The sequence below is a fragment of the Staurois parvus genome, unplaced genomic scaffold, assembly GCF_062004578.1.
Source record: "Staurois parvus isolate SC_StPar_1 unplaced genomic scaffold, SC_StPar_1.0 ptg000363l, whole genome shotgun sequence".
Classification (NCBI taxonomy): domain Eukaryota; kingdom Metazoa; phylum Chordata; class Amphibia; order Anura; family Ranidae; genus Staurois; species Staurois parvus.
Genome location: NW_028318159.1, coordinates 617,493 through 636,796, shown reverse-complemented (window position 1 = coordinate 636,796; position 19,304 = coordinate 617,493). Strand labels below are relative to the sequence as shown.

The window sequence follows — 19,304 nt, the reverse complement described above, 5'->3', positions numbered from 1 at the left end:
TGTCCGCAGTCTCTGGTCATTCCCTGTACTATGTCCGCAGTCTCTGGTCATCTCCTTTACTATGTCCGCAGTCTCTGGTCATCTCCTGTACTGTGTCCGCAGTCTCTGGTCATCCCCTGTACCATGTACGCAGTCTCTGGTCATCTCCTGTACCGTGTCCGCAGTCTCTGGTCATCTCCTGTACTGTGTCTGCAGTCTCTGGTCATCTCCTGTACTATGTCTGCAGTCTCTGGTCATCTCCTGTACTGTGTCCGCAGTCTCTGGTCATCTCCTGTACTGTGTCCGCAGTCTATGGTCATCTCCTGTACTATGTCCGCAGTCTCTGGTCATCTCCTGTACTATGTCCGCAGTCTCTGGTCATCTCCTGTACTGTGTCCGCAGTCTCTGGTCATCTCCTGTACTGTGACCGCAGTCTCTGGTCATCTCCTGTACTGTGTCCGCAGTCTCCGGTCATTCCCTGTACTGTGTTCGCAGTCTCTGGTCATCTCCTGTCCTGTGTCCGCAGTCTCTGGTCATCTCCTGTACTGTGTCTGCAATCTCTGGTCATCTCCTGTACTGTCCGCAGTCTCTGGTCATCTCCTGTACTGTGTCCGCAGTCTCTGGTCATCCCCTGTACTGTGTCTGCAGTCTCTGGTCATCCCCTGTACTGTGTCCGCAGTCTCTGGTCGTCTCCTGTACTGTGTCTGCAGTTCATTGGTTCAGAATATTTTTTTCTTGTTTTTCTACTTTAAAACCTAGGTGCGTCTTATGGAGCGAAAAATACGATATACTTGAAATATAGTTTAAAAATATTCTTCCCAAATATATTGACATATATTTGAAATACTACAATTTTGGCCGTATTCAATATATTTCAAAATATATTTCAATAAATATATATATATATATATATATATATATATATATATACAGTTGCAAGAAAAAGTATGTGAACCCCTTGGGATTACGTGGAGTTTTGCATGAATTGGGCATAAAATGTGCTCTAAACGTCATCTAAGTCACAACAATAGAAGAACACAGTCTGCTGAACATAATACTACACAAATATTAGATGTTGCCATGGTTTAATTGCACATAACATGTAAACATTCACAGTGCAGGGAGGAAAAAGTATGTGAGGCCCTAGCTTAATGACTTCTCCCAGAGCTAATTGGAGCCAGGAGTGAGCCAACCTTGACTCCAATCAGTGTGATGATATTGGATGTGTTGCTGACAGCTGTCCTGCCCCTAAAAAACACACACCTTTTGTGGGTTTACTGGTTTCAAGAAGCACTGTCTGATGTGAACCATGCCTCGCAGAAAAGAGCTCTCAGAAGACCTACGATCAAGAATTGTTGACTTGCATGAAGGTGGAAAGGGTTACAAAAGTATCTCCAAAAGCCTTGATGTTCATGTGTCCACAGTAAGACAGACTGTCTACAAATGGAGAAAGTTTAGCACTGTTGCTACTCTCCCTAGGCGTGGTCGTCCTGTAAAAATGACTGCAAGAGCACAGCGCAGAATGCTGCATGAGGTAAAGAAGAATCCCAGAGTGTCAGCTAAAGACCTACAGAAATCTCTGGCACATGCTAACATTTTTGTTGACACATCTACAATAAGGAAAACATTAAACAAGAATGGAGTACATGGGAGGACACCACGGAGGAAGCCATTGCTGTCCAAAAAGAATATTGCAGCACGTTTGAAGTTTGCAAAAGAGCACCTGGATGTTCCACAGCACTACTGACAAAATATACTGTGGATAGATGAAACCAAGATTGAGTTGTTTGGGAAGAACACACAACACTATGTGTGGAGAAAAAAAGGCCCAGCACACCAACATCAAAACCTCATCCCCACTGTAAAACATGGCAGAGGGAGCATCATGGTTTGGGGCTGCTTTGCTGCCTCAGGGCCTGGACGGATTGTTGTCATTGATGGGAAAATGAATTCCAGAGTTTATCAAGACATTTTGCAGGAAAACGTACGACCATCTGTCCGCCAACTGAAGCTCTGCAGAGGATGGGTGATGCAACAGGACAATGACCCAAAGCATACAAGTCATTCAACAAAACAATGGCTGCAACAGCACAGAATACGCCTTCTGGAGTGACCCAGTCAGAGTCCTGACCTCAACCCAATTGAAATGCTGTGGCATGACCTTAAGAGAGCGATTCACACCAGACATCCCAAGAATATTGCTACACTGAAATAGTTTTGTGAAGAGGAGTGGTCCAAAATTACTCCAGATCGTTGTGCAGGTCTGATCTGCAACTACAGGAAATGTTTGGTTGAGGTTATTGCTGCCAAAGGAGGGTGAACCAGTTATTAAGTCCAAAGGTTCACATACTTTTTCCTTCCTGCACTGTGAATGTTTACATGTTATGTGCAATTAAACCATGGCAACATCTAATGTTTGTGTAGTATTATGTTCAGCAGACTGTGTTCTTCTATTGTTGTGACTTAGATGACGTTCAGAGCACATTTTATGCCCAATTCATGCAAAACTCCACGTAATCCCAAGGGGTTCACATACTTTTTCTTGCAACTGTATATATATATACACAGTGGGGCAAAAAAGTATTTAGTCCCCACCAATTGTACAAGTTCTCCTACTTAAAAAGATGAGAGAGGCCTGTAATTGGCATCATAGGTAGACCTCAACTATGAGAGACAAAATGAGAAAAAAAATCCAGATAATCACATTGGCTGATTTGGAAAGAATTTATTTGCAAATTATGGTGGAAAATAAGTATTTGGTCAATATCAAAAGTTCATCTCAATACTTTGTTATATATCCTTTGTTGGCAATGACAGAGGTTAAACATTTCCTGTAAGTCTTCACAAGGTTGGCACACACTGTTGCTGGTATGTTGGCCCATTCCTCCATGCAGATCTCCTCTAGAGCAGTGATGTTTTGGGCCTGTCGCTGGGCAACACGGACTTTCAACTCCCTCCAAAGGTTTTCTATGGGGTTGAGATCTGGAGACTGGCTAGGCCACTCCAGGACCTTGAAATGCTTCTTACGAAGCCACTCCTTCATTGCCCGGGCAGTATGTTTGAGATCATTGTCATGTTGGAAGACCCAGCCACGTTTCACCTTCAATGCCCTTGCTGATGGAAGGAGGCTTGCGCTCAAAATCTCACGATACATGACCCCATTCATTCTGTCCTGTACATGGATCAGTCGTCCTGGTCCCTTTGCGGAGAAACAGCCCCAAAGCATGATCTTGCCACCCCCATGCTTCACAGTAGGTATGGTGTTCCTTGGATGCAACTCAGCATTCTCTCTCCTCCAAACACAACAAGTTGTGTTTCTACCAAACAGTTCTATTTTGGTTTCATCTGACCATATGACATTCTCCCAATCCTCTTCTGGATCATCCAAATGCTCTCTAGCAAACTTCAGACGGGACCGGACATGTACTGGCTTAAGCAAGGGGACACATCTGGCACTGCAGGATCTGAGTCCCTGGCGGCGTAGTGTGTTACTGATTGTAGCCTTTGTTACGTTGGTCCCAGCTTTCTGCAGGTCATTCACTAGGTCCCCCCGTGTGGTCCTGGGATTTTTGCTCACCGTTCTTGTGATCATTTTGACCCCACGGGGTGAGATCTTGCGTGGAGCCCCAGATTGAGGGAGATTATCAGTGGTCTTGTATGTCTTCCATTTTCTAATTATTGCTCCCACAGTTGATTTGTTCGCACCAAGCTGCTTGCCTATTGCAGATTCAGTCTTCCCAGCCTGGTGCAGGTCTACAATTTTGTTTCTGGTGTCCTTCGACAGCTCTTTGGTCTTCACCATAGTGGAGTTTGGAGTGTGACTGTTTGAGGTTGTGGACAGGTGTCTTTTATACTGATAACAAGTTCAAACAGGTGCCATTGATACAGGTAATGAGTGCAGGACAGAGGAGCCTCTTAAAGAAGAAGGTACAGGTCTGTGAGAGCCAGAAATCTTGCTTGTTTGTAGGTGACCAAATACTTATTTTCCACCATAATTTGCAAATAAATTCTTTCCAAATCAGCCAATGTGATTGTCTGGATTTTTTTTCTGATTTTGTCTCTCATAGTTCAGGTCTACCTATGATGCCAATTACAGGCCTCTCTCATCTTTTTAAGTGGGAGAACTTGCACAATTGGTGGCGACTAAATACTTTTTTGCCCCACTGTACACTGTATGTTGAAATGCGTTTTTACTACAAAATATATGAAAAATATTTTAGAAAAAACCTTTTCAAATATACTGTATTTCTTTAAAAATACATTTAATCTACATTTTTGGAATGCATTTACAAATATATGTTGAAATTACTTTTTATTATGTTAAAAAAAATCTGCAGAATATTTAAAAAATATATATTTTTAAAAATATTTTTCATATAGTTTGTAATATATAAAAAAACACATTTCAACATGCAGTATACATATATGTATTGAAATATATTTTGAAATACATACTGAATACGGCCAAAATTGTAGTATTTAAAATATATATCAATATATTTGGGAAGAATATTTTTAAATTTATATTTCAAATATATTTTTCTTCCATGTGGGTGATACCTCTTCCTATCACTCTCTGCATGTTTATTGGGGACGAGCAGCAAATATCGGCCAACTTGTATTTGTTGTGAAATTTTTCCAAAAATTGTCTCAAAATTATTTTTTAAAAAAAGTTTTCTTTTGAAAGCTATGAGCATGACTGGCCTGGCAACATTGAATGGATGCTTTGTAGCATCTAGAATAAAAAGCTTTTAAAAAATTTAAAAAAGAATCAAAAATGTAATTTAAAATATGCAAGAAAGGTGTATATATAAAAAAAAAAGGCAGATGAGTGATCATTATGTCTTTGCTTGACCTGCCAATCACATGCCTTATAATCAACTCCATGTAAAGTGAGTAAGTAGTGAGATAATCACACTGACCTCCATGTTCCCAATTCCCTGAATTCTGAAAGTTCTGCTCTAAGCGATCTCCGGGAGTTGAACCTTTCTATTACCATATTTTCAGGCGTATAAGACGACTTTCTACCCCTTGAAAATCTTCTCAAAAGTCGGGGGTCGTCTTATACGCCGGTATACGGCATGCTGACACTTTTTAGGGGGGCGGCACGGTGCCGCCGCCCCCCCCCCCCTTCCAACGGAAGGGACAATAAGTACAGGGGTGGGCAGGGGCTGCTGTCTCTTACCTGGCTCCGGTCCCACGACGATCCGGTCCAGGAAGCGCGGCTGCTCCTTCATTCGGTTCGGCCACTGGATGTTCGCGTGGCTGCTCAGCTCCGCCTCCTCACCGGTGATTGGCCGCCAGAACTGTAGCTCAGGAAAGGCACACAGGCGGCAAATTACTGGCGATGAGGCGGAGCCGAGCGGCCCAGCAAAAATCGAGTGAAGGAGTGGCTGGTAAGTGTGCCGTGCAGAGGTGCTGCTGCAACCACATATGCTGGCTGCAGCAGCACCATACTAGAACAGGGGTCAGCAAGTGTAATTGGTGTCAGTGGGAGGAATAGTGCCCCATCATTGGTGTCACTGATATTAATGATGGGGCATTATTCCTCCCACTGACACCAACGATGGGGCACTTTTCCTCCCCCCCCCCACTGACACCAATGATGGGGCACTATTCCTCCCACTGACACCAATGATGGGGCACTATTCCTCCCACTTACACCAATGATGGGGTACTATTCCTCCCACTGACACCAATGATGGGGCACTATTCCTCCCACTGACACCAATGATGGGGCACGATTCGTCGCTCTGACACCAATGATGGGGCACTATTCCTCCCACTAATACCAATGATGGGGCACTATTCCTCCCACTGACACCAATGATGGGGCACTATTCCTCCCACTGACACCAATGATGGGACACTATTCCTCCCACTGACACCAATGATGGGGCACTATTCCTCCCACTGATACCAATGATGGGGCACTATTCCTCCCACTGACACCAATGATGGGGCACTATTCCTCCCACTGACACCAATGATGGGGCACTATTCCTCCCACTGATACCAATGATGGTACACTATTCCTCCCACTGACACCAATGATGGGGCACTATTCCTCCCACTGATAGCAATGATGGGGCACTATTCCTCCCACTGACACCAATGATGGGGCACTATTCCTCCCACTGACACCAATGATGGGACACTATTCCTCCCACTGATACCAATGATGGGGCACTATTCCTCCCACTGACACCAATGATGGGGCACTACTCCTCCCACTGACACCAATGATGGGGCACTATTCCTCCCACTGATACCAACGATGGGGCACTATTCCTCCCACTGATACCAATGATGGGGCACTATTCCTCCCACTGATACCAACGATGGGGCACTATTCCTCCCACTGATACCAACGATGGGGCACTATTCCTCCCACTGATACCAATGATGGGGCACTATTCCTCCCACTGATACCAATGATGGGGCACTATTCCTCCCACTGACACCAATGATGGGTCACTATTCCTCCCACTGACACCAATGATGGGTCACTATTCCTCCCACTGACACCAATGATGGGGCACTATTCCTCCCACTGACACCAATGATGGGGCACGATTCTTCCCACTGACACCAATGATGGGACACTATTCCTCCCACTGATACCAATGATGGGGCACTATTCTTCCCACTGACACCAATGATGGGTCACTATTCCTCCCACTGACACCAATGATGGGGCACTATTCCTCCCACTGACACCAATGATGGGGCACGATTCTTCCCACTGACACCAATGATGGGGCACGATTCTTCCCACTGGTGTGCATTGGAAGAGGGGTAGTCTTATACGGCGAGTATAGCCCAAACACTACATTTTAACAGGAAAAGTAGGGGGTCGTCTTATACGCCGGAAAATACGGTAAATGCTGTAAATCAATAAAATAATATATGCTTACAGTTAATTTTTTTTATAAAGCACTTCCAGCTCCAACAACAACCTTTCTTTGGCCATTAGACAGCAGAGAAGGACCCCTGTGACCCGTGTAGAAGCAGTGGTGTCTCTGCACAGATCAGACATGCCTTATGCTGAATCAGAGTTAGAACTGTCCAATCAGCAACACTCACACTCCCTGCTGACTGGGGAGCGCTGCAGAGAGCACAGCAGCAATTATGTGAAATAGACCTGCAGTAAGAACAAATGAACAACCTCGGGACCCATTAGAAGAAAATCAGCTATGTGCTTCGTATTCTACACCAGAAAAATATGAAAGCCCTCCTCATACCATTCACTGAAAACCATTGAAGTCATCACCTTCTGATAGTTCAGATCAGGCTGACAATGGGAGTGTCTGTATTGGGTGCTAGCAATGGTACAAATCCTGTCTACCATCTCTATCTTGCCTGCAGCTCTGGTAGTATCCTATTCAGGGCTTTTTTTCTCAAAGAATAGGTGCAGGAACCTTTGTTTCCTCCCCCTACCCACCTCTGAGCACCGTCCCTTGGTTCCACCCCCTACCCACCTCTGAGCACTGTCTCTTGGTTCCACCCCCACCCACCTCTGAGCACTGTCCCTTGGTTCTACCCACCCCCCAAGTACCGCTCCTTTTAGAGAAGACAGAGCCAAGTATTATTTTGTATGGAATTTGTTAATGATAACAAGAAAAACAGTAAAATACTCTGCAGCCAGCAACATTACCCCCCCCCCCCCTCCAGCAACAATGAAAAATCACAACAAAATTACACCTCAGCAAGAATAGACTTCCAGCAGCAAGCATCAATAGACTCCTCCCTCAATAGTACTTCCGGCAACAACTGACCTCCCAGAAACAATAGATCCCTCTCAATCAACAATAGATCCCTCTCCAGCAATATATCTCTCTCCATCAACAATAGATCTCTCTCCAGCAATAGATCCCACTCCAGCAATAGATCTCTCTCCATCAACAATACCCCCTCTCCAGCAACAATAGTTCCCTCTGCATCAACAATAGATCCCTCTCTATCAACAATAGATCCCTCTCCAGCAATATATCTCTTTCCATCAACAATAGATCTCTCTCCAGCAATAGATCCCCCTCCAGCAATAGATCTCTCTCCATCAACAATATCTCTCTCTCCAGCAACAATAGTCCCTCTGCATCAACAATAGATCCCTCTCTAGCAACAATAGATCCCTCTCCAGCAACAATAGACCACTATGCAAAAATATATCCCCTCCAGCATCAATAGACCCTCCAGCCTCCCTTGCCATTACATAAATTAAAGTGTTTCTGAACCCACAACAGTACAATCAGTCTGTAGATGCAGTAAAGCGTGCTTGTGATACTCACTGTGGAACCTACGGGGTCAATCCTTTGCATTGTGTAAAAAGGCTGTTTGATCCTGTCTTCTCTGCTCCTTCCCTTTTTCAAGTGACTACCACTTATCTCCTGATAAGACAGACTGAACCGTAGGCATTTTGCACATGCTCAGTTTGGTGTGTATTGCTAGAGAAGTTTTTTTTCCTTGGGAGATTGCTCAGCACAGGGCCAATCAGCACTGGTCAGACAGAGGTCTGCATCCTCCTAGAGCAGAAAAAAAACTTCTCCTACAAGCTTTACCCAGTGCTCTCCTGGACACTGATAGAAGTCAAAAGACTGCTATATACTGCTGATGAGAAAAGCTATTTAGCAGTTTATATTTACTAAAATAATTGCAATTCCATGTTCTGTGTACTGTGGGAGACCAGATATAGTGAATGCAGGGTCCGGGGAGACCGGATATAGTGATTGCAGGGTCCGTGGAAACCAGATATAGTGAATGCAGGGTCCAGGGAGACCGGATATAGTGAATGCGGGGTCCGGGGAGAGCGGATATAGTGAATGCGGGGTCCGGGGAGACCGGATATAGTGAATGCAGGGTCCGGGGAGGCCATATATAGTGAATGCAGGGTCCGGGGAGGCCAGATATAGTGAATGCAGGGTCCAGGGAGACCGGATATAGTGAATGCAAGGTCCGGGGAGACCAGATATAGTGAATGCAGGGTCCGGGGAGACCAGATATAGTGAATGCGGGGTCCGGGGAGGCCAGATATAGTGAATGCAGGGTCCAGGGAGACCGGATATAGTGAATGCAAGGTCCGGGGAGACCAGATATAGTGAATGCATGGTCTGTGGTGACCAGATATAGTGAATGCAGGTCCGGGGAGACCGGATATAGTGAATGCGGAGTCCAGGGAGAGCAGATATAGTGAATGCAGGGACCGGGGAGAGCAGATATAGTGAATGCAGGATCCAGGGAGACCAAGCATAGTGAATGCAGGGTCCAGGGAGAGTGGATATAGTGAATGCAGGGCCCGGGGAGAGCGGATATAGTGAATGTAGGGTCCAGGGAGAGCGGATATAGTGAATGCAGGGTCCGTGGAGAGCGGATATAGTGAATGCGGGGTCTGGGGACAGCGGATATAGTGAATGCAGGGTCCGTGGAGAGCGGATATAGTAAATGCGGGGTCCGGGGAGAGTGGCTACAGTGAATGCGGGGTCCGGGGTTTAGTAACACTTTAAGTGCTAGAGGTACCGGAACTGCATTCTCACTGACAAAAAGCCCTGATCCTGTTACATCAACTGGTGTCAGAAGAAGGAGCCATTCTGAAAAGCACACAAAAGTGAGGCAGAGTTCAGGCAGTATAACTTCACTATGACAGAATTTACTTTTCTTTTACTTTTCTGAACAGAGCGGTCAGAGCAACCAGAATTATTGTTTTATGTTTTATATAATAAAACACAATATATTGAAATTACATTTCTAAATGTGGTAATGGAACAATCATAAGATGTCTTTTTGCAGAAATACCTGTCAATGGAAAAAGATCGCTCTTCCTTCTCTCACACCTTGTTACAAGACATTCAGGATCGGGGAAGAGAAGCTGTGATTGGACTCTGGGAATGTCTCTATATGTTAAAGAAAGATCATCCAAATTTATTGGCCGTTCTGGATGAGATCACACAGAGAGGTAACAGGACTTTGTGTTATAAGTCAACATTGTGATAAAATAACAATCAACATCAATCACCCCAAAATAATGATTGATACCAATTATCCCCAAATAATAAGTGACACCAATTAAGCCAAGTGTAACTCCATTGTTGGCAAACTACACTATCATTCTCCTCTCTTTTCCTCTGTGACAGAGTTTCTCTCCTTCCCATTTCCATACAGAAAACCTCGCTGTCACTAGTGAAAAGGCTCGATTATTATTACATGATATTTTATGTACTAGCCTTTTCACTTGTGATTTAAATCAAATCCTCCCTGATCCTGAAGGATCCTATTGTGTGCTTGCAGCTTCCGGTGAGAAGAAGAGGAGGGAAGCCGGCAGCACTGCGGGGGTGGGGCACACAGGAGGGGGCCTGGCCAGCATTGGTAAATGTATGGTGCACAGGGAAGACGATCATTGGGTGCAGCAGAAGGCAATTACTAGAACCAATCCCCTGTATGGCTCTCTGTGCAGCAGCTGAAAGCCAGCAGAAGGGAGAGAAGAAGAGGGCAGGGCAAAATGTGCCCCCCCGTCCCGGTTTATAATGTGTAAGCTTAGAGGATCCTATGTCCAGCTGTCACACACTTGTTAAAATCACTGCCACTACTCCTGTCAGGCTTGTAACTGATGGAAGGAGCCCCCATCCCTCCAGAAAACCACTGTGCCTCATGGAAGATACATTCAGAAAGACAGGATAAAGTGGAATGATTATCAGAGAGAGGCAGGGGGGAGGAGTATACACAAGTATGGTGAGAGAAAGAGCTCAGCTTAGACAGGAGGAGGAGGTAGCTTAACCCCTTCAATCCCGGGCACTTTTCCCCCTTCCTGCCCAGGCCATTTTTCACGTTTCAGCGCTCTCACACTTTGAATGACAATTGCGCGGTCATACAACATTGTACCCAAACTAAAATTTTATCATTTTCTTCACACAACTAGAGCTTTCTTTTGGTGGTATTTAATCATCGCCCGGGTTTTTATTTTTTGCTAAAAAGACCAAAAATTTTGAAAAAAAAACATGTTTTTCTTTGTTTCTGTTATAAAAGTTTGCAAATAAATAATTTGTTCTTCATAATTTAGGCCGAGATGTATTCTGCTACATGTCTTTGGTGAAAATAACCCAAATTAGGATGTATTATTTAGTTTGTAGGAAAGTTATAGAGTTCACAAACTATGGTATAGATCTGAATATTGATCAATCCTGAAGTACTGACAGCCAATCTAATATCTTGAGGTCCAAGAATGTCAGAATAGTACAGATATCCCCCAAATGTCAGAACAGTACAGATATCCCCCCAAATGTCAGGACGGTACAGATATCCCCCAAATGTCAGAACGGTACAGATATCCCCCAAATGTCAGGACAGTACAAATATCCCCCAAATGTCAGAACAGGACAGATATTCCCCAAATGTCAGGACGGTACAGATATCCCCCAAATGTCAGGACAGTATAGATATCCCCCAAATGTCAGGACAGTACAGATATCCCCCAAATGTCAGGACAGTACAGATATCCCCCAAATGTCAGGACAGGACAGATATCCCCCAAATGTCAGGACAGTACAGATATCCCCCAAATGTCAGGACAGTACAGATATCCCCCAAATGTCAGGACAGTACAGATATCCCCCAAATGTCAGGACAGTCCAGATATCCCCCAAATGTCAGGACAGGACAGATATCCCCCAAATGTCAGAACAGTACAGATATCCCCCAAATGTCAGAACAGGACAGATATCCCCCAAATGTCAGGACGGTACAGATATCCCCCAAATGTCAGAACAGGACAGATATCCCCCAAATGTCAGGACAGTACAGATATCCCCCAAATGTCAGAACAGGACAGATATCCCCCAAATGTCAGGACAGGACAGATATCCCCCAAATGTCAGAACGGTACAGATATCCCCCAAATGTCAGGACAGGACAGATATCCCCCAAATGTCAGAACAGTACAGATATCCCCCAAATGTCAGAACAGTACAGATATCCCCCAAATGACCCCTTTTTGTAAAGTAGACAGTCCGACGTACGTCATAAGAGGAATGGCAAGTTTTTTGAAGTTGTATTTTTTTGTCATAAGTTTTCAGAAAATGAAAAAATTAAAAAAATTATTTTCACTATTTTTTTTTTACATACTGTCACCAGTGCAGTACAGCGTCATCATATAACTGGCATGGCGGTGATCAGGGACACTGACTGGTGACAGTATGAAAAAAAAAAAATATATATATTTTTTATTTTTTTTTTTATTTTTTTTTTTTTTTCAAGATTTTTTTTTCATATTTTACTATGACCAAAGTAGTACAATGTTACCATAGTAACATTGTACAACTTTGGGAAAGTGATCAGTTTTTTTTTTGTTTTTTTTTATACACAATTTGCTTATAGCAAAGAATTACTTTGCTAAAAGCAAGCATTTACCTGAATGACATCGATTCATTCAGGTTTTTTATTTATTTTTTTTTTTGTGCTTAGCTGTGATTTGGCCACAGCTAATCACATGACATGTGCATATACAACTGTCATGTGACCTGCTGTGATTGGTCACAGCAGGCCACATAGTACCGGCAACAGGGGCCGGTACTCAGATCTGTCATCGGCCGTGTCCGAGGTACACGGCCGGTGATAGAACGCGCCGCTGCGCGGCTCTGCAACCACGCGAACTGCGCATGTGCGGGAGTACGCCAAATGGCGTACACCCCAGAAAGCTAATGCATTTTTGCGGCCGCCAAATGGCTATAGGCCGGGTGGCTAATGGTTAAAGACACAGAGCAATAATAAACAAGTAATGGTCACAGAAAAATAATAATAAAAGAAATAGTGTAACACAACACTACTATAATATTTCACCGTGACAATTGGTGCTATGCAGGCCATACATGGGTCAAATTCTGTACACATTTCTTTAGAAAATCCGAAATTTCATGCATTTTGGAATCCGATGGTGTCACTATTGATTTCGAAATTCGACCAACCAGGCCTTCAATTTCACCTCATTGTTGCTACAGAAAATAATTTTTGTGGCCAAGAGTTTTCTTTTCTTTCCAGGTCACAGCTCAAGCTCATTTCTTTTTTGATTGTATTTCTCGCACGATTCTCCCATCATTAATGAGAAATTTGTTCGTTTTTCAAAAACATTTCCAACATGCCCAATCGCTCAAATTTAATTCGGCTACTCAAATGGTCGCATGAAAATCGTCTGTTTCTGTGGCCCCACAAATGGTGCGAAATTCGAATGCAAATTCTCAGAAAAGATTTTCGAAAGAACATTCTTTCGGAAATCGAACCATGTATGGCTGGCTTAATTTTTTTTTTTCGATTACATTTCTCACACGATTCTCCTATCATTGATTAGAAATTGGTTTGTTTTTCAAAAAATTTTCAACATGCCCGAGAACTCAAATGGTGGCACAAAAATGGTGCCTCAATGATGTGGCCCACTAATTGTGCGAAATTAGAATTAAAACTCTTAGAAAATTTTTTCAAAGAAAATTCTTTCGATGTTCAACCCGTGTATGGCTGGCTCAGAGGAGAGGGAGCAGCAGTGAGCGGTCTTTATTACAGGAAACTCCTGCACAGAGACTAAAGTCTCACACTGATTACTGCACAGATCTGGAAGAACACAAAGCATACCAAGATTTAAGGAACAATACACAGGATGAATATATTCACACAATATTTCCTTATCCCCGAGTTCACCTTTAATGTATTTTCTTTTGTTTGGACATAAATCTAATGTGTAGTTTGTGAAATGTCAGCTTCAATCATACATGACTCAGACCCGTCATCTTCTATTCCTCTGTATAGGTGATCGTCTGGTGGATCAGATTCTGCTGGATGAACTCGGACACTCGCTGACTCCGAAGCTGAGAGGTAAAAAAAACCCCAAAACACATTATACATTATATCTTATAAAACATGGGATCAGATTCTGCTGGATTCTCGGAATGAATGAATGAACTGCTATTCCCAACAGTCTTAGTGGCCAAGGGCTTGTAGTGTTCAATGAACAACCATGGCGCTCCACAGTTCATTCAAGATTCCTGTCAGTATATCTGCTTGTCTGTACATCCCATACACCCCATATAAAAAAGTCAGGAGGTATGATAGAAGTGTATCAGCGCAATAACTGCTGAGAGTGAATGGTAGTCTAATGATGGTGGTCCATGTAGCACTGATGGCAAAGCTTCAAAATAGGATGTAACAGACTCTGTAGATGAGAGAAGAAGAGAAGCTCCTCTAAGTGCAATATGGCTCTTTATTGAAGGTTAAGTGTAGGATCACTCACATAAATCAATTGAATATAGGCATAAAAACCGTGGTGGATGAGTAGGGTAATCTTCAGGGTGAGAAGTCGTCAACTACTGCAGTGTGTAGCGGTCAGCTTATCGCTGGAACAGCGTGGTGGCTGGAGGAGAGCAGCGGTGGGGCTGGTCAGCATGCACGTCCTCCCTCTGAGCTTGGTGGAACGCACGCTGGAGTGCAGTGGTGGCGTGGCCGTGATGACGTCAGACACCCAGGATGCACTGCGACGCGTTTCGGAGTATGCACTGGCCGTGGAAGGCGGAAGTGCGCTCCTTTTTCAAGCAGGGGGAGGTGGAGATGCGGAATTGATTATATATGGAGCAGGGGGCCAATTAAGCAATTAAACAATTGTACAAATGGAGGCAATATATCAATGGGGAAGCGTGTGTAAATAAATAAATAAAAACATGTAGAAAATGGTTTGCCATTAATGGGGAAGCATACATAGATGGAGGCCATATGAAAAGAAAGAGAAAGAAAAGAAAAAAAGAAAGAAAAGAAAAAGTGTGATTTACCACTGTCCAAAATGAAAAAATGAAAAAATTGAGGGAGGGGAAAAAAGAAAGGAAAGAGAAAATGAAAAAAGTGATGAAAAAATGAAAAATATGAAAAAATGAATAAAGACGAGAGAAAAAAAAAATAATTAAATTCAAAATGGATGAAAAATGTGTAAGTTATGGGTGAAAATAAAATAAAAAGATTTTGATGAACAATAGATTTTGGATGAAAAATAGATAGAAGATTTGGGGAAAAAAAAAAAAAGTTATTATTATAATTATATAGGGGTCGTTGAAAAATGTAATGTTTTTTATAAATGTAAATCGAAATAAAGGATGAAAAATGAATAATGGTGAAAATATTTTTTAAATGGTGAAAGAATGTTTTTATATATTTGGGTAAAAAATATTTATTTGGGTAAACAATATTTTGGGTAAAGAATAATAATAATAAAAAATAATAATAAATAATAAAAATTAAGAATAAAGATTAATTATAAAAAATAATTGTGAGGAATAAGAGTTATACCTATTGGATCAGGATGATGGGAGAGAGAAAAAAAAAAAGGGGTACATTTAATTGGTTCTGTATGGGCTAAAGATTATGTCTGAATGGATAAAAAAGGTGATTATATTATAGTGTTAATGTCTAATTCCTCGTTGAGCCCACCTGGGGACAATGTGTCTAATATGAATATCCAATATGTTTCTTGTGAACAGAGTTTAATGAAGCGTTCAGACTCTGAAAGATTGTTGGGGATGGATTCTAAACCCCAAACTGTTAGGCCGTCAGTGGATTTTTGATGGTATTCTAGAAAATGCCGGGGGACACTGTGTTTGTCCTTACCATCTTCAATAAGCCGTCTGTGTTCGCCAAATCTGGCGCAGAGGGGCCTGATGGTACGTCCCACATATAGGAGGCCACAGGGGCAGGATAAGCAATAAATCACATGGTCCGTGGAGCAATTGTAAAATTCTTTTAATGTGTAGGTTTTTCCTTTTGTGGTGAAGGTTTTGTTGGTTATGTGTTGTAGAAGACACTGGTAGTGATAGCAGAATTCAGACTTTACTTGTGTGGCTTAAGTTACAAACATACAGAGCACATTTCTCAGCAGACAGATTACAGACTCATTACTTCCTGAAGAGATGATAGAGAAAAAGCAACAAACAAGTTTTCAGATATACACAACTAGTAACCTTTAGCGTACAGTTCCATCTACTGGTCAAGTGATATTAACACAGAAATACTATATATAGTACATTATAGTACATGCTGTTGCATTCCAAACACCCCTTCTCAACGGCATGTGCATAATTATATGACATTTAGTCTCTTTTGTAGAAAACAATGACGTTCCCTTGTTTTTGGACAATCTGGTTCCATTGGTGTTTTCGCTTCCTTTGCATCTTGCATGTGAAACTGTTCTAACATTTCTGTAATTTTCTGACTTTGGTTAAGAAGATAGCTTCCATCCTCTTCCCGCTCTATTTGAATTCCTAGGTAGTGAGTAATGTTCCCCAACTCTTTAATTTCAAAATTTTGTTTCAGTTTGTGAACTATTTGGTCATAGTCCCCTTCTTGTTCAAAACACGTCAAGATGTCATCGACGTATATTAGGATGTATGTCCATTTGTTCTCTTGATTCTTTGAATACAGACATGGATCTGCTTTACTTTTTGAGAACCCTTCCTTTCTGAGTATTTCGTTCACTTTTTCATTCCATGCTCTCGCTGCTTGCTTGAGCCCGTAGATGCTCTTTTGCAGTTTGCATACAAGGTTCTTTTCTTTCTCAAATCCTGGTGGCTGTTCCATGTACAGATCCTCCTTGATGTCTCCATACAAAAAGGCAGTTTTGACATCTAGGTGCTTTACTTGCATTCCCTTTCCGGCAGCAATACTAAGGAGTGTTCTTATAGTAGAATGTTTCACAACTGGAGCAAATGTCTCATCGTAATCTTCTCCAAATTTCTGGGAGTATCCCTTGGCAACTAATCTTGCTTTGTATCTAAAGATGTTTCCTTCTGTATCATATTTCACTTTAAAAGTCCATTTGCTTCCGATGGTTTTGTGACCAGGAGGGAGTTCTGTTAGTGACCAAGTTTTATTTTCTTGAAGTGATTTTATTTCTTCTTCAGCTGCTTTTCTCCACTGATCGGCTTCCCTTCTTGGCAAAGTTTCTATGTTTTCCCAGGATGTTGGCTCCTGTGTTTGATGTGTTTTAGCAGCGTATGATAACCTGCGGGGTGGTATCCCTTTTGTCATTCGTGAGGATCTTCTGATTTCTTGTTGTTCAGTGGGTTCTATTGGCTCGTTGATTGTAAGTTCCACTTCTTGTTCTGGCTCTTGTCCTGCTTCGCATGGGTCAGTGTCTCTTGCCGATTCAGCGCATAAATCCTCTCCACATTTTTCAAGAATTGTATTATCTGATGCTTCACTTTCATCAAAATAAACACTGCGGCTTACTGTGACCTTGTTGGTCTTTGGACAAAGGATTCTATATCCCTTACTCTGCTCACTGTAGCCCACCAGAATGCCTTCTATGGCTTTGTTCTCCAACTTGGAGCATTTCTGACTTGGAATGTGGGCATATGCTTTACAGCCGAACACTCTGATGTGTCCTACGTTAGGTTTTGATCCATTCCACATTTCATATGGTGTACTCTCAATAGCTTTTGATGGGAGCCTGTTTTGTAGGTATGTTGCAGTCATTATTGCTTCTCCCCAGTATTTGTTAGGTAAGCCAGCGTCCGTAATCATACATCTGGTCATTTCTACAAGAGTGCGATTCTTTCTTTCCGCTACACCATTTTGCTCGGGAGTGTATGGTACAGTTGTTTGGTGTATAATACCTTGTTTCTTTAGGTATGATTCCATCTCTTTATTCATATATTCCCCTCCATTGTCGGTGCGTATTATTCCAGGTTTCCTTTGGAACTTGTTGCTTGTCATGGCTACAAACTCTTGAAGTTTTTCTAATGTCTCACTTTTGTGCTTCATTAGATACGTTATTGTGTACCGGGAATAATCGTCGATGAAAGTCAGTAAATATCTGTTCCCGCCAGGTGTGATGGTTTTCATTGGTCCGCACACATCACTGTGTATCAGTTCCATGGGTTTAATGGTTTTACTCTGACTGGTCTGTGGAAGAGAGGTTCGGGTGGCCTTTGCTTTGATGCAACACGTGCACTTGCTGAGTGTGTGGCAAGGCAATATTTTCATGTCTTCTGATAGACTTCTCTTTGCAAAGTCCTTTATAGCTTCTGGGTTTCGATGCCCCAATCTTCTATGCCACAGGTGGATGCACTTGTCATGTGGGTTATGAGTTGCCGCATTAGCCTTCTCACTTTCAGTGACGAGTTTGTACAGATGTTCATTTAATCTTCCTCTTGCTAAAATTTGCTTTCCATTTTGAATTGTGCATTCATTACCTCTGAACTGGACAGTGAGTCCATTGCTTTCAAGGGTTTTAACTGATAGGAGGCTTCCTTCTAGGCTTGGAACATATAGAACATTCTTTACAAGGATGCTCTGCTTGCCCCCTGATGGCGTTTTGCAGTTCAGAAATCCCTGACCTTTACCTTTCGCTGTAATACTGTTCCCATTTGCTAGGAAGACTTTATCTTTTACACTAAAATCAATTTCTGTGAAGAATGTCTCGTCGCTTGTCATGTGACTTGATGCCCCTGAATCAATGTACCATCCATGTGAGGTACTATTCTGAGTCACTTTAAAAGTACCTCTCCATGATGCACTTTCATTGTCTTTCATGACTGCTTTAGCTCTTTCTCTTGTGGGTAGCTCCCGCTTTCGCTGCTCAGCTTTCCATATTGAACAGTTCTTTTTCAGGTGACCGGCCTTTTTGCAGCGAAAACATACCCTGGTTTCTTTGCTTTGTCTTATGCCTTCATGCACCTTCAGAGCTGCCTCTGGTCTCTCGTTCTCTTCACTATGCAAATTTTCCTTTCTTCTGCTGTATTCATCAATTAATTTTCCCTTAACATATTCTAGCGTCAGTTCAGTTTCCGGTCTAGTTTCTAGAGCATTTATAAGGGCACTGTATGATTCTGGAAGGCTGCACAGAAGTATTGACAGAACATGGTTGCTTTTTAATTCTTCACCTATTGCACCCAGCTGGTCCACAATTTCTAGCATAGCATTTACATGTTCACCCATTTCCTGCCCTTTTTCCAGCCTCATCTTATACAGTTTGCGTAGCAGATATAGTTTACTGTTTAGGTTTGCATGTTCATGCAGTCTTTGTAATGCAGTCCACATACCTTTAGCTGTGCTTTCTTTCCTTATATGAATGAGTTGATTGTCCTCCACTAACAGGCTTATGACTGCTTTTGCTTGCCTGTTTTATCTGTCCCATTCTTCTGGGTTGTCATTGGGTCTGTGTGTGTCTAGTACCTGCCACAAGTCATCTTTGGATAACAGCATTTCAAGCTTAAACTTCCATAGCTGGTAGTTGGTATTGTTGAGCTTTGCTATTGTAAGCTTCATATCTGAAGCACTTGCCATCTTTCAGTGAATTGGATACAGCT

The 19,304-nt window shown here is 42.5% G+C and overlaps 1 protein-coding gene across 2 annotated transcripts in view; it reads left to right on the top strand.

Annotated features, from left to right (window-relative positions):
• Positions 1-19,304, top strand: part of LOC149456345 (NACHT, LRR and PYD domains-containing protein 3-like) — a 100,425-nt gene that overhangs the window by 41,734 nt on the left and 39,387 nt on the right. For both annotated transcript variants that reach the window (XM_089685144.1, XM_089685145.1), the window contains exons 4-5: positions 9,766-9,931; positions 13,765-13,830. In XM_089685144.1, coding sequence (XP_089541270.1) covers positions 9,766-9,931; positions 13,765-13,830 — 232 coding nt within the window. The remainder of the gene's footprint in view (positions 1-9,765; positions 9,932-13,764; positions 13,831-19,304) is intronic.